A 19,607-nucleotide genomic window follows, 5' to 3' on the forward strand; every position below is an offset into this window, starting at 1 on the left:
ATACTAAGTTTACATTTTCTGTCATTCTAGCATGCCAAAAGAAAAAAAATTAGTCTGACGTGATCTATTCTTAATGTACCCATGTTAGGTCCTAACAATCAATAGTTCTCATCCTTCTAATGATTTTTCTAAATTTGATGCTTCAGGATCAATGCTGGGCAAGACAGCCCCTGTCACAGAATTCCCACTTGGGAAAATCAGAAAGGACATGAGCTCCTAGCCAGTCTTTTGGCACCTCTCCTATTGGACAGGGCTCCTCAAAGACCCTGACAGCAGTCTGGGTATCTCTTCCAAGCCCTCTAGTGCCATCTCGGACAGTTTAGATTCCCTGAGGATGGCAGATGGCCTCTCACCTCTTCATGGATCTCAGGTTTTTGCTGCTCTTCAATGAAGTCCATGCCACCTTTTACCCTCACTAAACAAGAGATTATAACCACTAACAGCAAAGTATCAGAAACTGCCTTCTCTACATTAGGAATGCTTCAATACTAAGCAGCAGACCTAGCCTTCCTTCAGCATCTGGTTTAGAGTGCGCATGTGCACACACACATGCATGCACATATACACATCCCCGTAAAAAACTTCTTACAGAGTAGTGATATCTCTAATATACATCCCTGGATGTTTGCCCTTTCTTTATTCTTTGGTACATGCCCTTTTCAACTTTTTATTTGGGGAAATTTTAAATACTCCCCAAAAGAGAGAAAGCAATATAATTTCCCATGCATGCAGCGTCAATAATTAGCAATGTTATGCCAAATTTGTTTCATCTATAGTCCAGTTCATTTTTTCTTCTAGAGTATTTTAAAATAAGTAGCAGACACATAGTGCCAGCTACTCCAGAGGCTGAGATAGGCAGATCATTTGGGCCTGGAGGTCAAGGTTGCAGTGAGCTGAAATTGCACCACTGAACTCCAGTCTGGGCAACAGATCGAGACCTTGTCAATCAATCAATCAATAACAGACAAAATCATGCCCTTTGAAAATCTGCACCAAGATCATTTGTAACTGGTCACTCAGAAGTACACTCCTGAGCTCGCTCAACCCTTTGAGCTTGCTCTCTTTCCAAAGGTTCGGTGGGAGAGCTGTACCTTTACTTCTCTGGCTTTTTTGAAATCTACTTTCTAGAAGTCTGGGGCATATATCTGAGGATGCCCAGCTGTATGCCCTCCCTGCCTCACATATTCCACTGTATAAACTGTGATGGTGCCTCCACTGGTCATATGAAGATCTTTGCAGGAATAAAGAGGTGGGGAGAGCGCAAGGAGGCTGCAGGCACCATCCATTCCAGCACTCCTGATTTTACTCCCTGTGTCCAACCTCCTTTCTTTCCTTTTTTGGAGGAGAAGGAAAAGAAGATGTGGGGGGAAGGAAAAATATGTTAAAAGGATTGATAGCACCTGAAATCTACCTGTCCAGAACTTTGTGCTGTTTCAGTCCAAGTTGAACCTTTCTGTTTTTTGTCGGGGAGAAGGAAAAGAAGATGTGGTGGGAAGGAGAAATATGTTTTAAAAAACTTCCTTCAGCATCTGGTTTAGAGTGACAGCACCTGAAAGCACCTGAAATCTCCCTGTCCAGAACTTTGTACTGTTTTAATTCAAGCTGAACCTTAGGGAATGGGAGTTTTATTTTTCCCAGGAGGAAAGTGAGGGGAAAGTTAACAAGAAGGAAAACAGATAATGAAGAGAAGACACATACTAGACCAGATCAGAGGCCTACTCTGACATTCTCTTCTTGGTTTCCCTTCTATTCATCTGTAATATGGCTGTTTCCAAACCACTGTTCAGAGGGGGCCTCCCACACCTCTGTTCCCAAATGCTGGGAAACTCTTAGATCATACTGTATTTACAGAGACAGCCAAAACTTACTTGACAGTCCAGTGCTGTTGATGTTTTGGTATTCACTATAAAAAACTGCTTTTTCAAGCATTCCTAGGAAAATAACAGCTGCAATCCAGAACTGTATTCTTAATATATCTTTCCAATAACAGGCAGACCACATCAGCCAGAGTATGCCATATAATATGTAAACAATACACATCACCATGTAAAACTGTAGAAAGAGAAGCAATTAGTCAGTTAAGCCTTCTGATCACTTGAAAGTTGGCACTTCTACATTCAGATATCCAACCTTTCATTTTCTAGTCACTCTGGAACCAGAAATAGACGATATGTCAAAGCATTAGCGACTGAGGAATTACTACCACAAAGTTCTTAAGGTATAAAATTCATTTTTTTAAAAGGAAAAAATGATGAGAAATACTCACAATCATTAGGGGCCAATCTGATGCAGAGATATATCCATGAGGCCCAATCATAGAAAGAGAAACTGGGATAGAGAAGAAGAGAGAGTTAATTAACAGTCAGTCTTAAGTCTTTAAATGTAAGCTCATTTCCCAGAAGACTCCACGAATACAAATCACACTAACAAATGCTGAATTTTTATGTAGCACATATACGGTATTGAACAATTAGTAATTGTTTGATTATGTAAACTTAATAAGATACCTTTACTGTAAAACCAGAACCTCTAAAACTGCTAGAAGAAAACATGGGGAGAACACTACACAACACTGGTCTGAGCAATGATTTTTTGGATTTGATCCCAGAAGCACAGGCAACAAAAGCCAAAATAGACAAATGGGATTACATCAATATAAAAAGCTTCTGTGCAGCAAAGGAAACAATTAACAGTAGACATAAACAACTTAGAGACTGAGAGATAAAATTTGCAAGCCATATATCCAAGAAGGAATTAATATCCAAAATATATAAGCTCAAACAACTCAATAGCAAGAAAACAAAAAACCCAACTGAAAGAATGGGCAAGGGTCTGGGTGCGATGGTTCATGCCTATAGTCCCAGCACTTAGGGAGACTGAGGTGGGCGAATCACTTGAGGTCAGGAGATGGAGACCAGCCTAGCCAATATGGGGAAACCCCGTCACTACTAAAAACAAAAAAATTCGCCAAGTGTGGTGGTGTGCACCTGTAATCCCGGCTACTTTAGAGGCTGAGGCAGGAGACTCACTTGAACCCAGGAGGTGGAGGTTGCAGTGAGCTGAGATGATGCCGCTGCACTCTGGCCTGGGTGACAAAGCAAGCTCCTGTTACAAAAAAAAAAAACAAAAAAAAGGGCAAGGGACCTAAATAGACATTTCTCAAAAGACATATAAATGATCAACTGATATTAATATACAAAAAATGCGGCCAGGCGTGGTGGCTCACGCCTATAATCCCAGCACTTTGGGAGGCCGAGGTGGGTGGATCACGAGGTCAAGAGATCGAGACCATCCTGGTCAACATGGTGAAACCCCATCTCTACTAAAAATACAAAAAAATTAGCTGGGCATGGTGATGCGCGCCTGTAGTCCCAGCTACTTGGGAGGCTGAGGCAAGAGAATTGCTTGAACCCAGGAGGCGGAGGTTGCGGTGAGCCGAGATCGTGCCATTGCACTCCATTCTGGGTAATAAGAGCAAAACTCCATCTCAAAAAAAAAAAATTCAGTTTGTCAAAGAGTTGTCTGCACCCCCATGTCCACTGCAGCACTATTCGCAGTAGTGAAGGTACAGAATCAACCTAAGGGTCCACCAACAGATGAATGGAAGAAGAAAATGTGCATATATACACAGTGAAATACTATTCAGCCTTGAAAAAGAAAATTCTGTCATTTGCAACAACATGGATGGAACTGGAAAACATTGTGTTGAGTGAAATGAGTCAGGCACAGAAAGACAAATACTGCACATTTTCACTTACATGTGGAATCTGAAACAATCAAATGCCGAGAAGGAGAGGCTGGGGGGTGGAAGGCATGGGGAGATGATTGTCCAAGGGTAAAAAAAAATCTCAGAGAGGAGTAAGTTTTTTCTTTTTTTGAGCTCTATTGCACAGCATGGTGAATAGTTAATAGAGCACTGTATGTTTCAAAATTGCTAAGACTACTACATTCAAATGTTCTCACCACAAAGAATGTTAAGCATCTGGGGTGATAAATATGTTAACTAGCTTGATTTAATTATTCCACATTGTATTTATAGATTATAACATCGCTTTGTACCTCATACATTTATACCATTATAATTGTCAGTTTACAATAAAAAGAAAAAAAGAGATATCTTTACTTGTATATATGTCATTCTAAAAACCTGTGCCAAATCTGATCATATCAGAAGCACAGTAGTCCGAGCTACCAAAGAAAACCTCAGACTGGCCCCCTTGCTAATTCACTGATCTCACTGAGGACCTTATCTTCCATGACATTACTTGGAATAAATTACCAAACTCACACATCTAGTTCGCGTTTTATCTAAAAGAACAATAATAAACCAAGTGCCAAGTCCATCACAAAACATGCAGAGCTCAGCAACAGCTCCAGCTACTAACTAGCAGGGGCTCAAAACTTGCCACTGAAGTCAGGGGAAAAGACACAATGCCTGAGAAAGAAGCGGGCACAAAGCTAGTGCTATGGTCTGAATGTCCCCCAAAATTAATTAAAGCTTCATCCTCGTTGTGGTGGTATTAAGAGATGGGGCCTTTTGGGATAGATTAATGCCTTACAGAAGACCTGGAGGGAACTAGTTTAGGCCCTTCTTTGCTCTTCTGCCTCCACCCTGTGAGGACACAGTGGTTGTCCCCTTTTGTGCTTCCTGCCTTTCCATCCTTTCTACCATGTGAGAACATATCATTTAAGTGCCATCTTGGAAGCAGACACCAGAGCCCTAAGTAGACACTGAACTTGCTGGCATCTTGATCCTGGACATTCCAGCCTGCAGAACTGCAGGGAAATAAATGTCTGCTCTTTATAAATTACCCAGTGTCAAGTATTCTGTGATAGCAGCACAAACAGACTAAAATAGCTAGATGACAGAATGGCCTCAGGGTCCCTGCTCCCTTTACTTGGCACGGTCTGGCTCATGATACCATCTCCAGAAGGAAGCATTATCTCACACTTTTCCAGAGTAGCCACCTTGCCAGTTTCCCTCCACGGGCCATGCAGTACACCAGACCATATCTCCTCTGCAGCAATGCGTACCTCACCTCATTGGTTTCTGCCCCGAATGGCTAAATCAGAGCAGTATCCAATCCCCAGGGCCCTCACATGCTGATCAGCCAAAGTGATTCTAGAAAACGTGAAAGCATTCATTGTCTTGAAAGTTGCTTATTGTGAGTCTACTTTTCTGGCACTAAGAAACCACAGGTTAACAAGGCACAGAGGGTCTAACTTACAGAGGTGGGGGTGCCTCATAGACCACAGAAGCCACATGCTGGTAGATATGCTGCTTCTACTCCTAGGCTACAGACAGATCCTTTAAAATGAAATTTGCCAAATGATAAAAATCTTAAACCCCTGATGATGGCCATTTTCAAGAAACAAAAAATATAACGTACTTGAAAATATAACTAACATGTTGCCTACAAATTTCTACATGTTAGAAAATTGTTTTGATCTGAAAGAATAGAGAATTTATATCCCACTATGAAGTCTGAAATTTTAAAAATTTCTTAAATTAACATAGTAAAATTTTCAATCTATCAAAAAATAAACAGCATTAAGAGAGCTTAATATTATATTTTAAGTATCTAAAATAAATGTATGATTAATAGAAATTCATTTTTGAATGTTGCATTTTAAACAGAATGTTGACTCAGGTCAGTGACAAAAATAGAGAATACAGAAAATGCAGATGGTAAACATGCATGCAGTTTAACTATACCATTCAAATTCCAGCTTGCATCTGTATTCTCCGTTTTAATGGAAACAATAAAGATATGAAACCCATCTTTTCGTGTTCTGGCTACCACATCCTGAAATAGAAGGGAAAAAAATTCTTCATGTTATTTTTAACAAATTGCTGTATAACATACCTGAACAACTGTTTGCCATATTTTAAAATAATTGAATTGGGTTACTTTTCAATTTTCTGTATTTTAACTTTTTCCTTCTGTTTTTGTTTTGTTTTGAGATGGGGGGGTCTCACCATGTTCCCCAGGCTGGTCTCAAACTCCTGACCTCATGCGATCCTCCCGCCTTGGCCTCTGGCCTCCCAAAGTGCTGGGATTACAGGTGTGAGCCACTGTGCCCAGCCGTATTGGGTTACTTTTTAAAAACACACATACAAAAACAAATAAAACAGAAAAGGAATGGCAGGAAGTGGAAGAAGAGCTATTTCTCTTATTTTTTAGCTACCATCCTCCCAAACCTAAAAAGGTAAAGGAGAAAAGAAGTTTTTCTCATTCTTTAATGTTTGCTATCTTTTATATTTTTACAGGTTCCCCCTAATATTACTGTTCTATATATTGTTTAATATTGTCAATAAAAAACTTTTTCTAGGGCTAAGCAGGGTGGCTCAGACCTGTAATCCTAGCACTTTGGGAGGCCAAGGTGGGTGGATCACTTGAGCTCAGGAGTTTGAAACTACCCTGGCCAATGTGACAAAACCCCGTCTCTACTAAAAATACAAAAATTAGCCAGGCGTGGTGGTAGGCACCTGTAGTTCCAGCTACTTGGGAGGCTGAGGCAGGAGAACTGCTCGAACCCGGGAGGCAAAGGTGCAGTGAGCCAAGATAGCACCACTGAACTTCAGCATGGGTGACAGAGAGAGATTGTGTCTCAAAAAAACACTTTGTTTCTAATATTACTCTTCTCATATTGATCCTAATATTATCAAACACCTTCTTTTACTTAAATATGTGGTTTTTATTATTTATTTATTTATTGAGATGGAGTCTCACTCTCACACAAGTTGGAGTGCAATGATGCGATCTTGGCTCACTGCAACCTCCACCTCCTGGGTTCAAGCAATTCTCGTGCCTCAGCCTCCGAGTAGCTGGGATTACAGGTGCCTGCCACCATGCCTGGCCTAATGAGTGGTTTTTAAATTGAATTGGGGTAAGAGGAATTTAGATAACATTGTCAGAAATGACGCAGATTAAATATACAAGCAAAATGATTCAAATTTCTTAAGGTACTATGTTACCTGCAGTTCCACTAAGGAAAAACTTCCTACTGTAATGCTTGTAAATTCTCCAGTGCCCTCCCATAACTGGACCACACTTTTTTTTTTTTGAGGCAGAGTCTTGCTCTGTTGCCAGGCTGGAGTGCAGATGCATAATCTCAGCTCACTGCAACCTCTGCCTCCCGGGTTCAAGCAATTCTCCTGCCTCAGCCTCCTGAGTAGCTGGGACTACAGGTGTGTGCCACCATACCCAGATAATTTTTGTATTTTTAGTAGAGATGGGGTTTCACCATGTTGGCCAGGATGGTCTTGATCTCTTGACCTTGTGATCGCCTGTCTTGGCCTCCCAAAGTGCTGAGATTACAGGCGTGAGCCACCGCAACGAGTTGGAACACACTTTTTATACTCCACTTTCCTAAATACTTCCTATCCATTTCTTTCATTTCCTATTCCTCATCATGACAGATTTTGTACAAAGTTTGTCCTGGCCACTGCAGAGGGAGTGCCTTTCCATTATCAGACTTCTTTCAGATGGCTGAAGACAAAACATGAAGAGTCATAGTATATAAGCAAACATTACACTCTCCCACACCTGCTTTCAGTCCCTACGTATAATTCCCAACCCTTTCGGGCTCTTACTCAGTCTTCTGACTTTTAGTAATTCCCCAAAATGACAAAATTTCCCTCCCACATGCTAAATTCATGGTTTCTATTTCTTTAAATCCTTAATGACAATCACTGTCCATTGGTATGCTATCTTAGACACTTAGAGGTAGAATTTTATTTTATTTTTTAATCTTTTTTTTTACATCTTTTTTTTTTGAGACGGAGTTTCGCTCTTGTTACCCAGGCTGGAGTGCAATGGCGCGATCTCAGCTCAATGCAACCTCCGTCTCCTGGGTTCAAGCAATTCTCCTGCCTCAGCCTCCTGAGTAGCTGGGATTTGCCCAGCTAATTTTTTGTATTTTTAGTAGAGACGAGGTTTCACCATGTTGACCAGGATGGTCTGGATCTCTTGACCTCGTGATCCACCCGCCTTGGCCTCCCAAAGTGCTGGGATTACAGGCTTGAGCCACCACGCCTGGCGCATTTTATTTTTTAAAGAAAAGCAAGGCTGCATAGAAATTCATCTTAAATTACTTTAAAAAGATTTTTAGACAAAGATAGAAACAGCATACAGAAAACTCACACAGACATATATAAGAAAACTCTTTCTCTGAGACAGAGTCTTGTTCTGTCACCCAGACTAGAGTTCAGTTGTGCAATTTCAGCTCACTGCAACCTCCGCATCCCAGGTTCAAGTGATTCTCATGCCTCAGCATCCCCAGTAGCTGAGATTACAGGCATGTGCCACATGCCTGGCTAATTTTCGCATTTTTAGTAGAGATGAGGCTTTGCCATGTTGGCCAGGCTGGTCTCAAACTCCTGGTCTCAAGCAATCTACCTGTCTCAGCCTCTCAAAGTGTTGGGATTGCAGGCATGAGCTACTGCACCTGGCCTGAAACCATATGGTTTTAAACAATGCTTCCTTTTTTCAACACAATTATATTAACCCTGCTTTATATCACTTTCAAAGCATCTATCAGCAACTTTTTTCAGTCTTATGTTAACTTGTGTATATTTGATTTAAAGACAAATCAAACTGCTTACCATTGATCTTTCCTGGTTTGAAACATTTCTGATATCCATTAGTTCTTTATTCTGGAAAAAAGAGTAAACAATGCCATTTTATATTGCCGCATTTCTACGGAGAAAAACTATTTTAATGATTAAGAAAAAAGTTGGAAGAAAAATTAAGAATTAAAAGCTAAACATCAAAGCACAAATCTCACTGTATCCCAATCATGAGTAACAAAGTTCTGCTTTTGAAAAATTACCCCATCATATAAAAAGACTGAATCTGAGACTCAATGACACTCCTGAAAGAGATGGGGAGAATGGAAGCAGCTTGAAAAACTTATTTTAGTATATCATCCATGAGAATTTCCCCAACTTAGCTAGAGGGGCCAACATTCAAATTCAGAAAATACAAAGAACCCCCACAAGATAGTTTACAATATCATCCCCAAGAGACATAAATCATCATATTCTCCAAGGTCAAAATGAAAGAAAAAACATTAAAGGCACCTAGAAATAAAGGTCAGGTCACTCACAAAGGAAAGCCCATCAGATTAACATCAAAGCTCTCAGCAGAAACCCTAAAAGAAGATGAGATTGGAGGCCTATATTCAACATTCTTAAAGAAAAGAAATTCCAACTAAGAATTTTATGTCCAGCCAAACTAAGCATCCTAAGTGAAGGGGAAATAAGATCCTTTATAGACAAGCAAATGGTGAGGGAATTCGTTCAGATCTGCCTTACAAGAAGAGCTCCTGAAAGAAGCACTAAATATGGAAAGACCATTACCAGCCACTACAAAACACACACACTTAAGTACACAAACCAGTGACACTATAACTACACAAATGAGTCTGCATAATAACCAGCTAACAACACAATGACAGGACCAAGTCCACAATATCCATACTAAAAGCCCCAATTAAAAGGCACAGTGTCAAGCTGGATAAAGAAGCAAGACCCAATGGTTTGCCATCTTCAAGAGACCCATCTCACATGCAGTGACACTCATAGACTCAAAATAAAAACTGGAGAAAAAAAAATTGGAGAAAAATATATGAAGCAAATCGAAAAGAGAAAAAAAGCAGGGGTTGCGGGCCTAATTTCAGACAAAACAGACTTTACATCAACAAAGATCAAAAAAGACAAAGAAGGGCATTATGTAATATTGAAGGGTTCAATTCAAAGAGAAGACTTAACTATCCTAAATATATATGCACCCAACACAAGAGCACCCAGATTCTTAAAGCAAGTTCTTAGAGACATTTAAAGAGAGTTAGACTCCCACACAATAATAGTGAGGGACTTCAACACCCAACTGAAATTATTAGACAGATCACTGAGAAAATTAACAAAGATATTCGGGACCTGAACTCAACACTGGATCAAACAGACTTGATAGACATCTACACAACTCTTGACCCAAAAATAACAGAATATACACTCTTCTCATCTCCACATGGCACATACTCTAAAATTGGCCACACAATAGGAAATAAAGCAATGCTCAGTAAATGCAAAAGAACCAAAATCATACCAACCACTCTCTCAGACCATAGCACAATAAAATTGGAAATCAAGATTAAGAAAATCTCTCAAAAACCATACGATTGCATGGAAATTAAAAACCCGCTCCTGAATGACTTTTGGGTAAATAATGAAATTAAGGCAGAAATCAAGAAGTTCTTTGAAACTAATGAAACTAATGAGAACAAAGATACAACATACCAGAATCTCTAGGACACAGCTAGGGCAGTGTTAAGAGGGAAATTTATAGCACTAAATGCCCACATTGAAACGTTAAGAAAATCTCGGCTGGGTGCAGTGGCTCACACCTGTAATTCCAACAGTTTGGGAGGCCAAGGCAGGTGGATCACCTGAGGTCAGCAGTTTGAGATCAGCCTGGCCAACATGGCAAAACCCTGTCTCTACTAAAAATATAGAAATGAACTGAGTGTGATGGCGGATGCCTGTAATCCCAGCTATTCAGGAGCCTGAGGCAGGAGAATTGCTTGAACCTGGGAGGCGGAGGTTGCAGTGAGCCGAAATCGCACCACTGCCCTCCAGCCTGGGCAACAGAGCGAGACTCTGTCTCAAAAAAAAAAAAAAAAAAGGAAAAAGAAAAGAAAAGAAAAGAAAAGTTAAAAAGATCTCAAACTAACAACCTAACAGGACAACTAAAGGACTAGTGAAGTGGCCGGGCGTGGTGGCTCAAGCCTGTAATCCCAGCACTTTGGGAGGCTGAGGCAGGTGGATCACGAGGTCAAGAGATCGAGACCATCCTGGTCAACATGGTGAAACCCTGTCTCTACTAAAAATACAAAAAATTAGCTGGGCATGGTGGCGCCTGCGTGTAATCCCAGCTACTCAGGAGGCTGAGGCAGGAGAATTGCCTGAACCCAGGAGGCGGAGGTTGCAGTGAGCCGAGATCGCGCCATTGCACTCCAGCCTGGGTAACAAGAGTGAAACTCTGCCTCAAAAAAAAGAACTAGTGAAGCAAGAGCAAACCAACCTCAAAGCTAGCAGAAGACAAGAAATAACCAAAATCATAGCTGAAGTAAAGGACATTGAGAGACAAAAAAACATTCAAAACATCAGTGAATCCAGGAGCTGTTTTTTGAAAAAATTAATAAGACAGACTGCCAGCTATATTAATAAAGAAGAAAAGACAGAATCCAAATAAACCCAATTAGAAATGACAAAGGGAATATTACCACTGACCCCATGGAAATACAAATAACCATCAGAAAATAGTATGAACACCTCTCTGCACACAAACAAGAAAATTTAGAATAAATGGATAAATTCCTGGACACATACACCCTCCCAAGACTAAACCAGGAAGAAACTGATTCCCTGAACAGACCAATAAGAAGCTCTGAAATGGATGGAGTCTATCAACCAAAAAAAGGCCCAAAACCAGATGGATTTACTTAGCTAAATTCTACTGAAGTACAAAGAAGAGCTGGTATCATTCCTACTGAAACTATTCCAAAAAAAACTGAGAAGGAGGGACACCTCCCCAACTCATTCTAAGGCCAGCATTATTCTGATACCAAAACCTAGCAGAGACATGACGAAAGAAGACTTCAGGCCAGTGTCTTTGATGAACATTGATGTAAAAATCCTCAACAAATACTAGCAAACCAAATCCAGCAGCACATCAAAAAGTTAATCTACTATGATCAAGCAGGCTTTACCCCTGGGATAAAAGGTAGGTTCAATATATACAAATCAATAAATACGATTTATCACATAAAGATAATTAAAGACAAAAACCACATGATCATCTCAATAGATGCAGAAAAGGCTTTGGATAAAATACAACATCCTTTCATGTTAAACACTCTCAATAAATTAGGCATTGAGGGAACAAACCTCAAATAATAAGAGTAATCTATGACAAACCCATAGCCAACATCATACTGAATGGGTAAACGCTGGAAGCATTTCCCTTGAAAACAGACACAAGACAAAGATGCCCTTTTCACTCCTATTTAACATGGTATTGGAAGTTATGGCCAGAGCAACCAAGTAAGAGAAAGAAATAAAGGGCATCCAAATAGGAAGAGAGGAAGTCAAACTATCCCTGTTTGCAGATGACATGATTTTATATCTAGAAAACCCCATACTCTCTGCCCAAAAGCTCCTTGAGTTGATAAGCAATTTCAGCAAAGTTTTGGGATACCAAATCAACATATAAAAATCACTAGCAGCTGGGTGTAGTGGCTCACTCCTATAATCCCAGCACTTTGGGAGGCCGAGGCGGGTGGATCACTTAAGGTCAGGATTTTGAGGACAGTCTGGCCAACAGGGTGAAACACCATCTCTACTGAAAATACAAAAAAAGTTAGCCAGGTGCCTGTAATCCCAGCTACTCGGGAGGCTGAGACAGGTGAATTGCTTGAATCTGGGAGGTGGAGGCTGCAGTGAGCTGAGATTGTGCCACCGCACTCCAGCCTGGATGACAAAATGAGAAAAAAAAATCACTAGCATTTCTGTACACCAACAACAGCCAAGCCAAGAGCCAAATGACAAATGCAATCCCATTCACAACTGCCACAAAAATAATACAGCTAACCAGGGAGGTAAATGATAGGAGGCAAATATAGCTAGGGATACAGCTAACCAGGGAGGCAAATGATCTCTACAATGAGAATTACAAAATACTGTTCAAAGAAATCAGAGATGACAAAAACAAATGGAAAGATGTCCATGTTCATGGATATGAAGAATTAATATTATTAAAATGGCCCTGCTGCCTAAAGCAATTTATAGATTCAATGCTATTCCTATAAAACTACCAATGACATTCTTCACAGAACTAGAAAAAACTATTTTAAAATTCATATGGAACCAGAAGAGAGCCCAAATAGCCAAGGCAATCCTAACCAAAAAGAACAAAGCTTGACGCATATGCTGCCTGACTTCAAACTATACTATAGGGCTACAGTAACCAAAACAGCATGGTACTGGTATAAAAACACACACATAGACCAGTGGAACAGACTAGAGAGCCCAGAAATATGGTTGCACACCTATAATAATCAGGTCTTTAATAAAGTTGACAAAAACAAACAATGGGGAAAAGACTCCCTATTCAATAAATGGTGCTGGGATAACTGGCTAGCCATATGCAAAAGATTGAAACTAGATCCTTTCCTTATATCATATACAAAAATCAACTCAAGATGGATTAAAGAGTTAAATGTAAAATCTAAAACTATAAAAACCCTGGAAGACAACATCATTCTGGATGTAGGAACAGGTGACAATTTCATGACAGAGGCCAAAAGCAATGGCAACAAAAGCAAAAATTGACAAATAGGATTGAATTAAACTAAAGAGTTTCTGTACAGCAAAAGAAACTATCAGCAGAGTAAAAAGATAACCCACAGAATGGGAGAAAATACTGGTAAGCTATGCATCTGACAAAGGTCTAATATCCAGCGTCTATAAGAAACTTAAACAAATTTACAAGGAAAACGACGACAACAAGCATTAAAAAGTGAGTAAAGGACATGAACGGATACTTTTCAAAGGAAGACATACATATGGCTAATGAGCACATTTTAAAAAGCTCAATATCACTAATCATTAGAGAAATGCAAATCAAAACCACAATGAGATACTCTCCCACACAAGTCAGAATGGCTATTATTAAAAAGTCAAAAAAAAAACAGATGCTGGCAAGGTTGTGGAGAAAAGGGACTGCTTATACACTTCTGGTGGGAGTATAAATTGGTTGAACCATTGTGGAAAGCAGTGTGGTGATTCCTCGAAGACCTGGAAACAGAACTACCATTTGACACAGCAATCCTATTACTGGGTATATACCCAAAGGAATATAATCGTTCTGTCATAAAGACATAAATATGCACACATATGTTCACTGCAGCACAATTCGCACTGGCAAAAACATGGAATCAACCTCAATTCCCATTAATGGTAGACTGGATAAAGCAAATGTGGTACCTATGCACCATGGAATAATATGCAGACATAAAAAAGGAGATCACGTCCTTTGCAGGGACAAAGATGGAGCTGGAAGCCATTTTCCTTAGCAAACTAACACAGGAACAGAAAACCAAATACTGCATATTCTCACTTATAAGTGGGAGGTAAATGATGAGAACACATGGACACAAAGCGGGAACAGCAGACACAAAGAGGGGCCTACTTAAGGGTGGAGGCTGGGAGGAGGTAGAGAAGCAGAAAAAATAACTATTGGGTATTAAACTTACTACCTGGCTCATGGAAATAATCTGTACAACAAATCCCAGTGACGTGAGTTTACAATGTAACAAACCTGCACATGTACATACCCCTGAACATAAAAGTTAAAAATAATACTTACTCCTTAATGAGGATAGTGTTGCGACTGGCGGGGAAAGTGTTAAGAGCTAAAAGGGAGTTCTAGGTGCTAAAATGTTCTATAATTCATCATGGCTACATGGTTGTGTCAGTTTTTAAAAATTCTTTGAGGGGCACACTTATGTATACTTTTTCTATGTTTATTATACTTCAACACACTTTAAAGAGAACTCTAAAACTTTTACTAAAAACATTCTCATTTTAGAATTTACAAAAGAACAAAAAATAAATTTAAATGCCCCATAACCTCACTACCCAAGGCTGACTGCTGTTACCATTTTAGAATCTAAGCTTCCACATTGGGAGGGAGAAATTGCATAAAAGAGATAGTAGTGTTGAAGTATGTCAAATGCTGATAAGACAAGACTTTTGGTAAGAGGAACAGATCACTGGATTTAACAACATGGAAGTCCCTGGTGACTTTAACTAGAGCTGTTTTGATGGGATAATGGATGGAAAGGTCTGACTGTAGTTGACAGAAGAAAGAGTGAGAGATAAACTGGAGGTAGCAGATATAAAACACCCTTGCAAGGATATTGCCAAAATAAGTTGCAAGGAAATGGAACAATGGTATCAGTAGCTTTTTTTTTTTGAGATGGATTCTTGCTCTGTCACCCAGGCTGGAGTGCAGTGGTGTGATCTCGGCTCAATGCAACCTCCACCTCCTGGGTTCAAGCAATTCTCATGCCTCAGCCATGTAAGTAGCTGGGACTACAGGTACATACCCAGCTAATTTTTGTATTTTTAGTAAAGACAGGGTTTTACCAGGCTGGTCTCAAACTCCTGACCTCAGATGATCCACCCACTTTGGCCTTCCAAAGTGCTGGGATTACATGTGTGAGCCATGGCAACCAGCCAACTATCTTATGTACTACTGTACACACACACACACACACATAAAAACTATACCTAAAAATTAACAAGTTAACCACCTTTACAAAATTCTGATAAAACATTACTTCAGTTGATACTTATATTCACTGGGAATAAAATAAACTTTATTTTAACATGGCAAGTCAGATACTCACATTCAAAGAGGGAAACACCTGTGAATCACTGCTGCAATCTAAGTTTTCATTCTTTGTTGTCCAACAGTTGACATTCTTGAAATAATGACCACAAAAGTCTTCATCACCACGAAGTTCATGTTTTTGGGACAGCTCCTACGTAAGGTAAAATTCTATGTTATAATTTATTCCCACACTTCTTATCCTAGAATATAAATAAAACTTAATGTCTAAATAACACCAAAAGTATATTCAGTTTGAAATACCTGGAAATACGCAGAATAAAGTATCAAATAAAAAATGTTTTGAGTGTAATTTTAAGTATAATTGAGATCACTGTAACTTTTTAGCCATTCCAGTGTGTTCAGATACAATAATATATAACACAAGCATAATCTTACAGTAAGAAAACTAATTAAGATACTACCACAAGAAAATAGTTTTCAGAGAAATAAAAATACTACTTTGTTCTAGGGCTACTTGTATTTTATGCTATGTAAGATTTTACAGAATAAGAAAGCAGCATTTAACTACAAAAAAGAGAAAGCAGACAATAAGATACAGCAACGGTAGCTGAGTGCAGAGGAGACGCTCATTTACACAACTACCTGAGGTTCCTGGCATCCTTGAAGGGATGAATGAACCAGGCTCCTAACGGCAGCTCCCAGTCATCAAAAAAAGTGAAGTTGGTTCCCCCAGACCACATATGAGACAATTTTGGGAAATAAATAAAAACAGTAACAGATTATGACCTATATAACAAAGAAAGTCAATGAGTCCAACCTGATGACTGACAGGTAAGATAGATTGGTTAGGGGAGTAGAGACAGGGCATCCCTATCGCAGAATGTTAGTAAGTGAAGAAGAAAGTATGGAACTAGAAAATCACCATTCAGCAATCAGCACAGTAATGGCTGACTAATCAGGCAAGAAACATGAAAAGATGCTAAAACAAGCAGCTGAAGGTTTGATGAACACCAAAAGATATTTACATAGTTTCAAAAGTATTTCCTCACAAGTTATTGTTAATAACAAAAAGTAGTAACTTTAAAATGGAAAAATATTGCAGACGCCTCCTTGACCAACTGACCAAATTAACATCACCAAAAATGAGATAAATCAGTATTCTGTGGTATTTCTGTCAAAAACGTGTAACTTGAATCTGATCATAAACAAACACCAGAAATATTCAAACTGAGGGGCATTTTGCAAAAACAAATGGTTTGTATACCTCAAAACTATCAAAGTCATGACACACCAAAAAGGAGAGGAAAATCCAGATTATCAGGAACTAAAAACAAAAACAAGGAAAGGAAATGAAATGTGACCCTGAATTCGTTCCTGTATGGGGGGTGTGGAGTGTGTGTGCGGGAGGGACCTGCTATAAAAGGCATTATTGAGACACTGGTGAATTTTTTTGTTTTGTTTTTGAGACAAGGTCTCACTGTCTCCCAGGCTGGAGTGTAGTGGTGCAATCACAGCACACTGCAACTTTGAAGTCCTGGGCTCAAGGGATCCTCCTGAATAGCTGGGACTATAGACACATGCCACTGTGCCTGGCTAATTTTTTAATTTTTTGTAGAGAGAGGGTCTCACTTGCAGCCCAGGCTGGTCTTGAACTCCTGGGCTCAAGCAATCCTCTCACCTCAGCTTCCCAAAGTGCTGGGATTACAGGTGTGAGCCACATCCAGCTGCGAAATTTTAATAAGGTTTACATATCAGTGTTAAATTTGAATTCTATGATTATACTGTGAAAAAGTAAAGGAATATCTCTGTTCTTAGGAAATATACATTGAAGTATTTAGTGTGAAGGTGTAAAATATTTAGAGATAAAATCAAAAAAGCAGTATTCAAGGAAAATGGCATAGTTCAATCCAAACAGAAAGATAATGCTAATAAAAATATGGAAAGCCAGGCACAATAGTTCACGCCTATAATCCCAGAGACTCTGGAGGCTAAGCCAGGAGGGTTGCTTGAGCTCAGGAGTTCAAGACTGGAGTGAGCCATGATCATACAACTGCACTCCAGCCTGGGTCACAGAGTGAGATCTCATAAGTATTTATATGCATATACATGTATAGGTATATGTACGTATATGTATATGCATTGGTATATGCATATATACATATATAATAAAATTTTTTAAAATTAAAATATGGAAACCCATATATTATTCAAAGTAGAAGCCAAACAGGTAACTGAGAATCTGAAAAGCAAACAATCCCAAGCATCCATCATGAGAATCATCAAGAGAAACACCTTGCTGAGAGCCCAGCGCACATTGCAGGAGGAAGGAACCCAGACTTCAGAGTCAGGTGCAGGAGAAGCCTTCCTCAGCACAGTCATTTTCTCCTTCTCTCTCAGTCTCCTCTGCCTTTCCCCAGATATCTCCTTCCTTTTCCTCACCTCTTTCTGAAATCTACTTGGGCTTACTAAATTTACCTGTATTCAATACAGTTCTAGGTTCCCTATAATTTTTTAAGAAGTTATTCTGCAATTTAATTAATTTGTTTAAACTTATTTTGCAAATTAAGTTTTTATTTGTCTGTACAGCGTCTTTATCAATGACTCATACGTGCCTGAATTTAGACATTTACTAACATTTTTCATAACACACAAGGCAACTAAAGGCTTATAGCCTTCTCAGAAAGCACATACCTTTGTTTATTGCCATAAGTCCCAAAATTACTCTGTGGCACTTCTGAAACTCTAATCTCTATTTCTAGCCTCCTCACTTGATGAGCTAATACATCTTTATACCCATAATTTTCCTTCGTCTCTTTAATACATTAAAAACTTGTGTTTTACTTACTTCCAGATTAGAATACTCATTGTGACAGGTATGATACTTCAAATGCCACATTATGGTAAACTTCACAGGCCGAGAACAATGGAATGACTTAACTGTTTAGAAAAAGAAAGTCTCGTTTTACATGAATAATACATACACTCTAGCATAAACTTAAGGTTTTGAGAATGCAATTAAAAATAGGCTACTTTAATGTAACAATGAGGTAAAACATTACCTAATTTCTCCCAAAAGTCACGGTAAAATGAGACAGATGAATGCATTAAATTGTTAATATTAACCAAAAGCTGCTGTAATAATGCTCGTTTCATCTATAAGTCTAATATTAAATAAACTCAGTGGCCTGATATGCTAAGTTACTGCTTATTTCACTCTCAAACATTTTTCTCATTCATATTCATTCAAATACACTGAATGACCCCATCCTGTGTGCCAGGAAGAGCTATCAGGGTAAACAAAAACAATGCCTGTCGATGACTTAAGAGGTACTGGAGGAGAGAGTTTTAACAACTAAACAGGCACTTTTTTTAATGTTTAAATATAATATGTAATATATATTTAAATAAAATATATACATATATACTTTGAAGTCTCTGACAAAGCTTTAGCTGTGAAATAAGGAAGGACGCAGGCACTTTTAATAGTCCAAGGGGCTGAGAACAGTCAAGGGAGCTCCGGGCAAGTCACCTATCATAGCCCAGGGGAGCATGAAGAATGGGTTCCGGGTAGGCTTGCTGGAAGAGGAGACCTGTAATCTGAAGGAAAAGCAGGAGTCAGCCAGGTGAAGAGAAGGGTGGACTACATGTGTAAATGCCCAGGGTGAGTGAAAGCACAGCATGACTATGACCCCCTGAAAATAGTTTGCTATGCTTAGAACTCAGACTGGGGAAGGAGAAAGAGTTGATGCTGGAGGAGAGTGCTGGGAAAAATTGATGAGGTCTTATGCCCTGCTAAGGAGTTTGGTCTTTCTTCCAAATGATCCAGGTAAGAGGGTGACATAATTAATCAGACTGAAAAGCATTAAGTCTGGAGTTAAGGAGAGCTCTGTCGGGAACATCCTCACAACATGGCAGCTGGCTTACCCCAAAGTGAGTGATTAGAGAGAGAGCAAAGAAGCAGCCACAGTATCTTTTATAACTTAACCTCAGAAAGATGTGCCATTATTTCCACCATGCTCTGTCAGTCACTCAGACCAACTCTGATAAAATGTGTTAGAGGACTACTGTGGGTAACACCCGCGATGGGCACTGAGGAAGGAGAACTGTCCAGACCTCAGGCACAATTAGTTCCTGAAGAATATCTTAGTTTACAATGTTATTACTCAGCTATTTCCTTTATATAAG

The 19,607-nt window shown here is 39.3% G+C and overlaps 1 protein-coding gene across 2 annotated transcripts in view; it reads right to left on the reverse strand.

The window, feature by feature from the left end:
* TMEM87B (transmembrane protein 87B) overlaps positions 1-19,607 on the reverse strand; it is a 63,577-nt gene that overhangs the window by 35,788 nt on the left and 8,182 nt on the right. For both annotated transcript variants that reach the window (XM_054244733.2, XM_054244731.2), the window contains exons 3-8: positions 18,268-18,359; positions 15,478-15,612; positions 8,609-8,659; positions 5,717-5,807; positions 2,267-2,328; positions 1,869-2,052 (exon numbers count right to left, since the gene is read on the reverse strand). In XM_054244733.2, the coding sequence (XP_054100708.2) occupies positions 1,869-2,052; positions 2,267-2,328; positions 5,717-5,807; positions 8,609-8,659; positions 15,478-15,612; positions 18,268-18,359 (615 nt within the window). The remainder of the gene's footprint in view (positions 1-1,868; positions 2,053-2,266; positions 2,329-5,716; positions 5,808-8,608; positions 8,660-15,477; positions 15,613-18,267; positions 18,360-19,607) is intronic.

The sequence above is a fragment of the Callithrix jacchus genome, chromosome 14, assembly GCF_049354715.1.
Source record: "Callithrix jacchus isolate 240 chromosome 14, calJac240_pri, whole genome shotgun sequence".
NCBI lineage: Eukaryota > Metazoa > Chordata > Mammalia > Primates > Cebidae > Callithrix > Callithrix jacchus.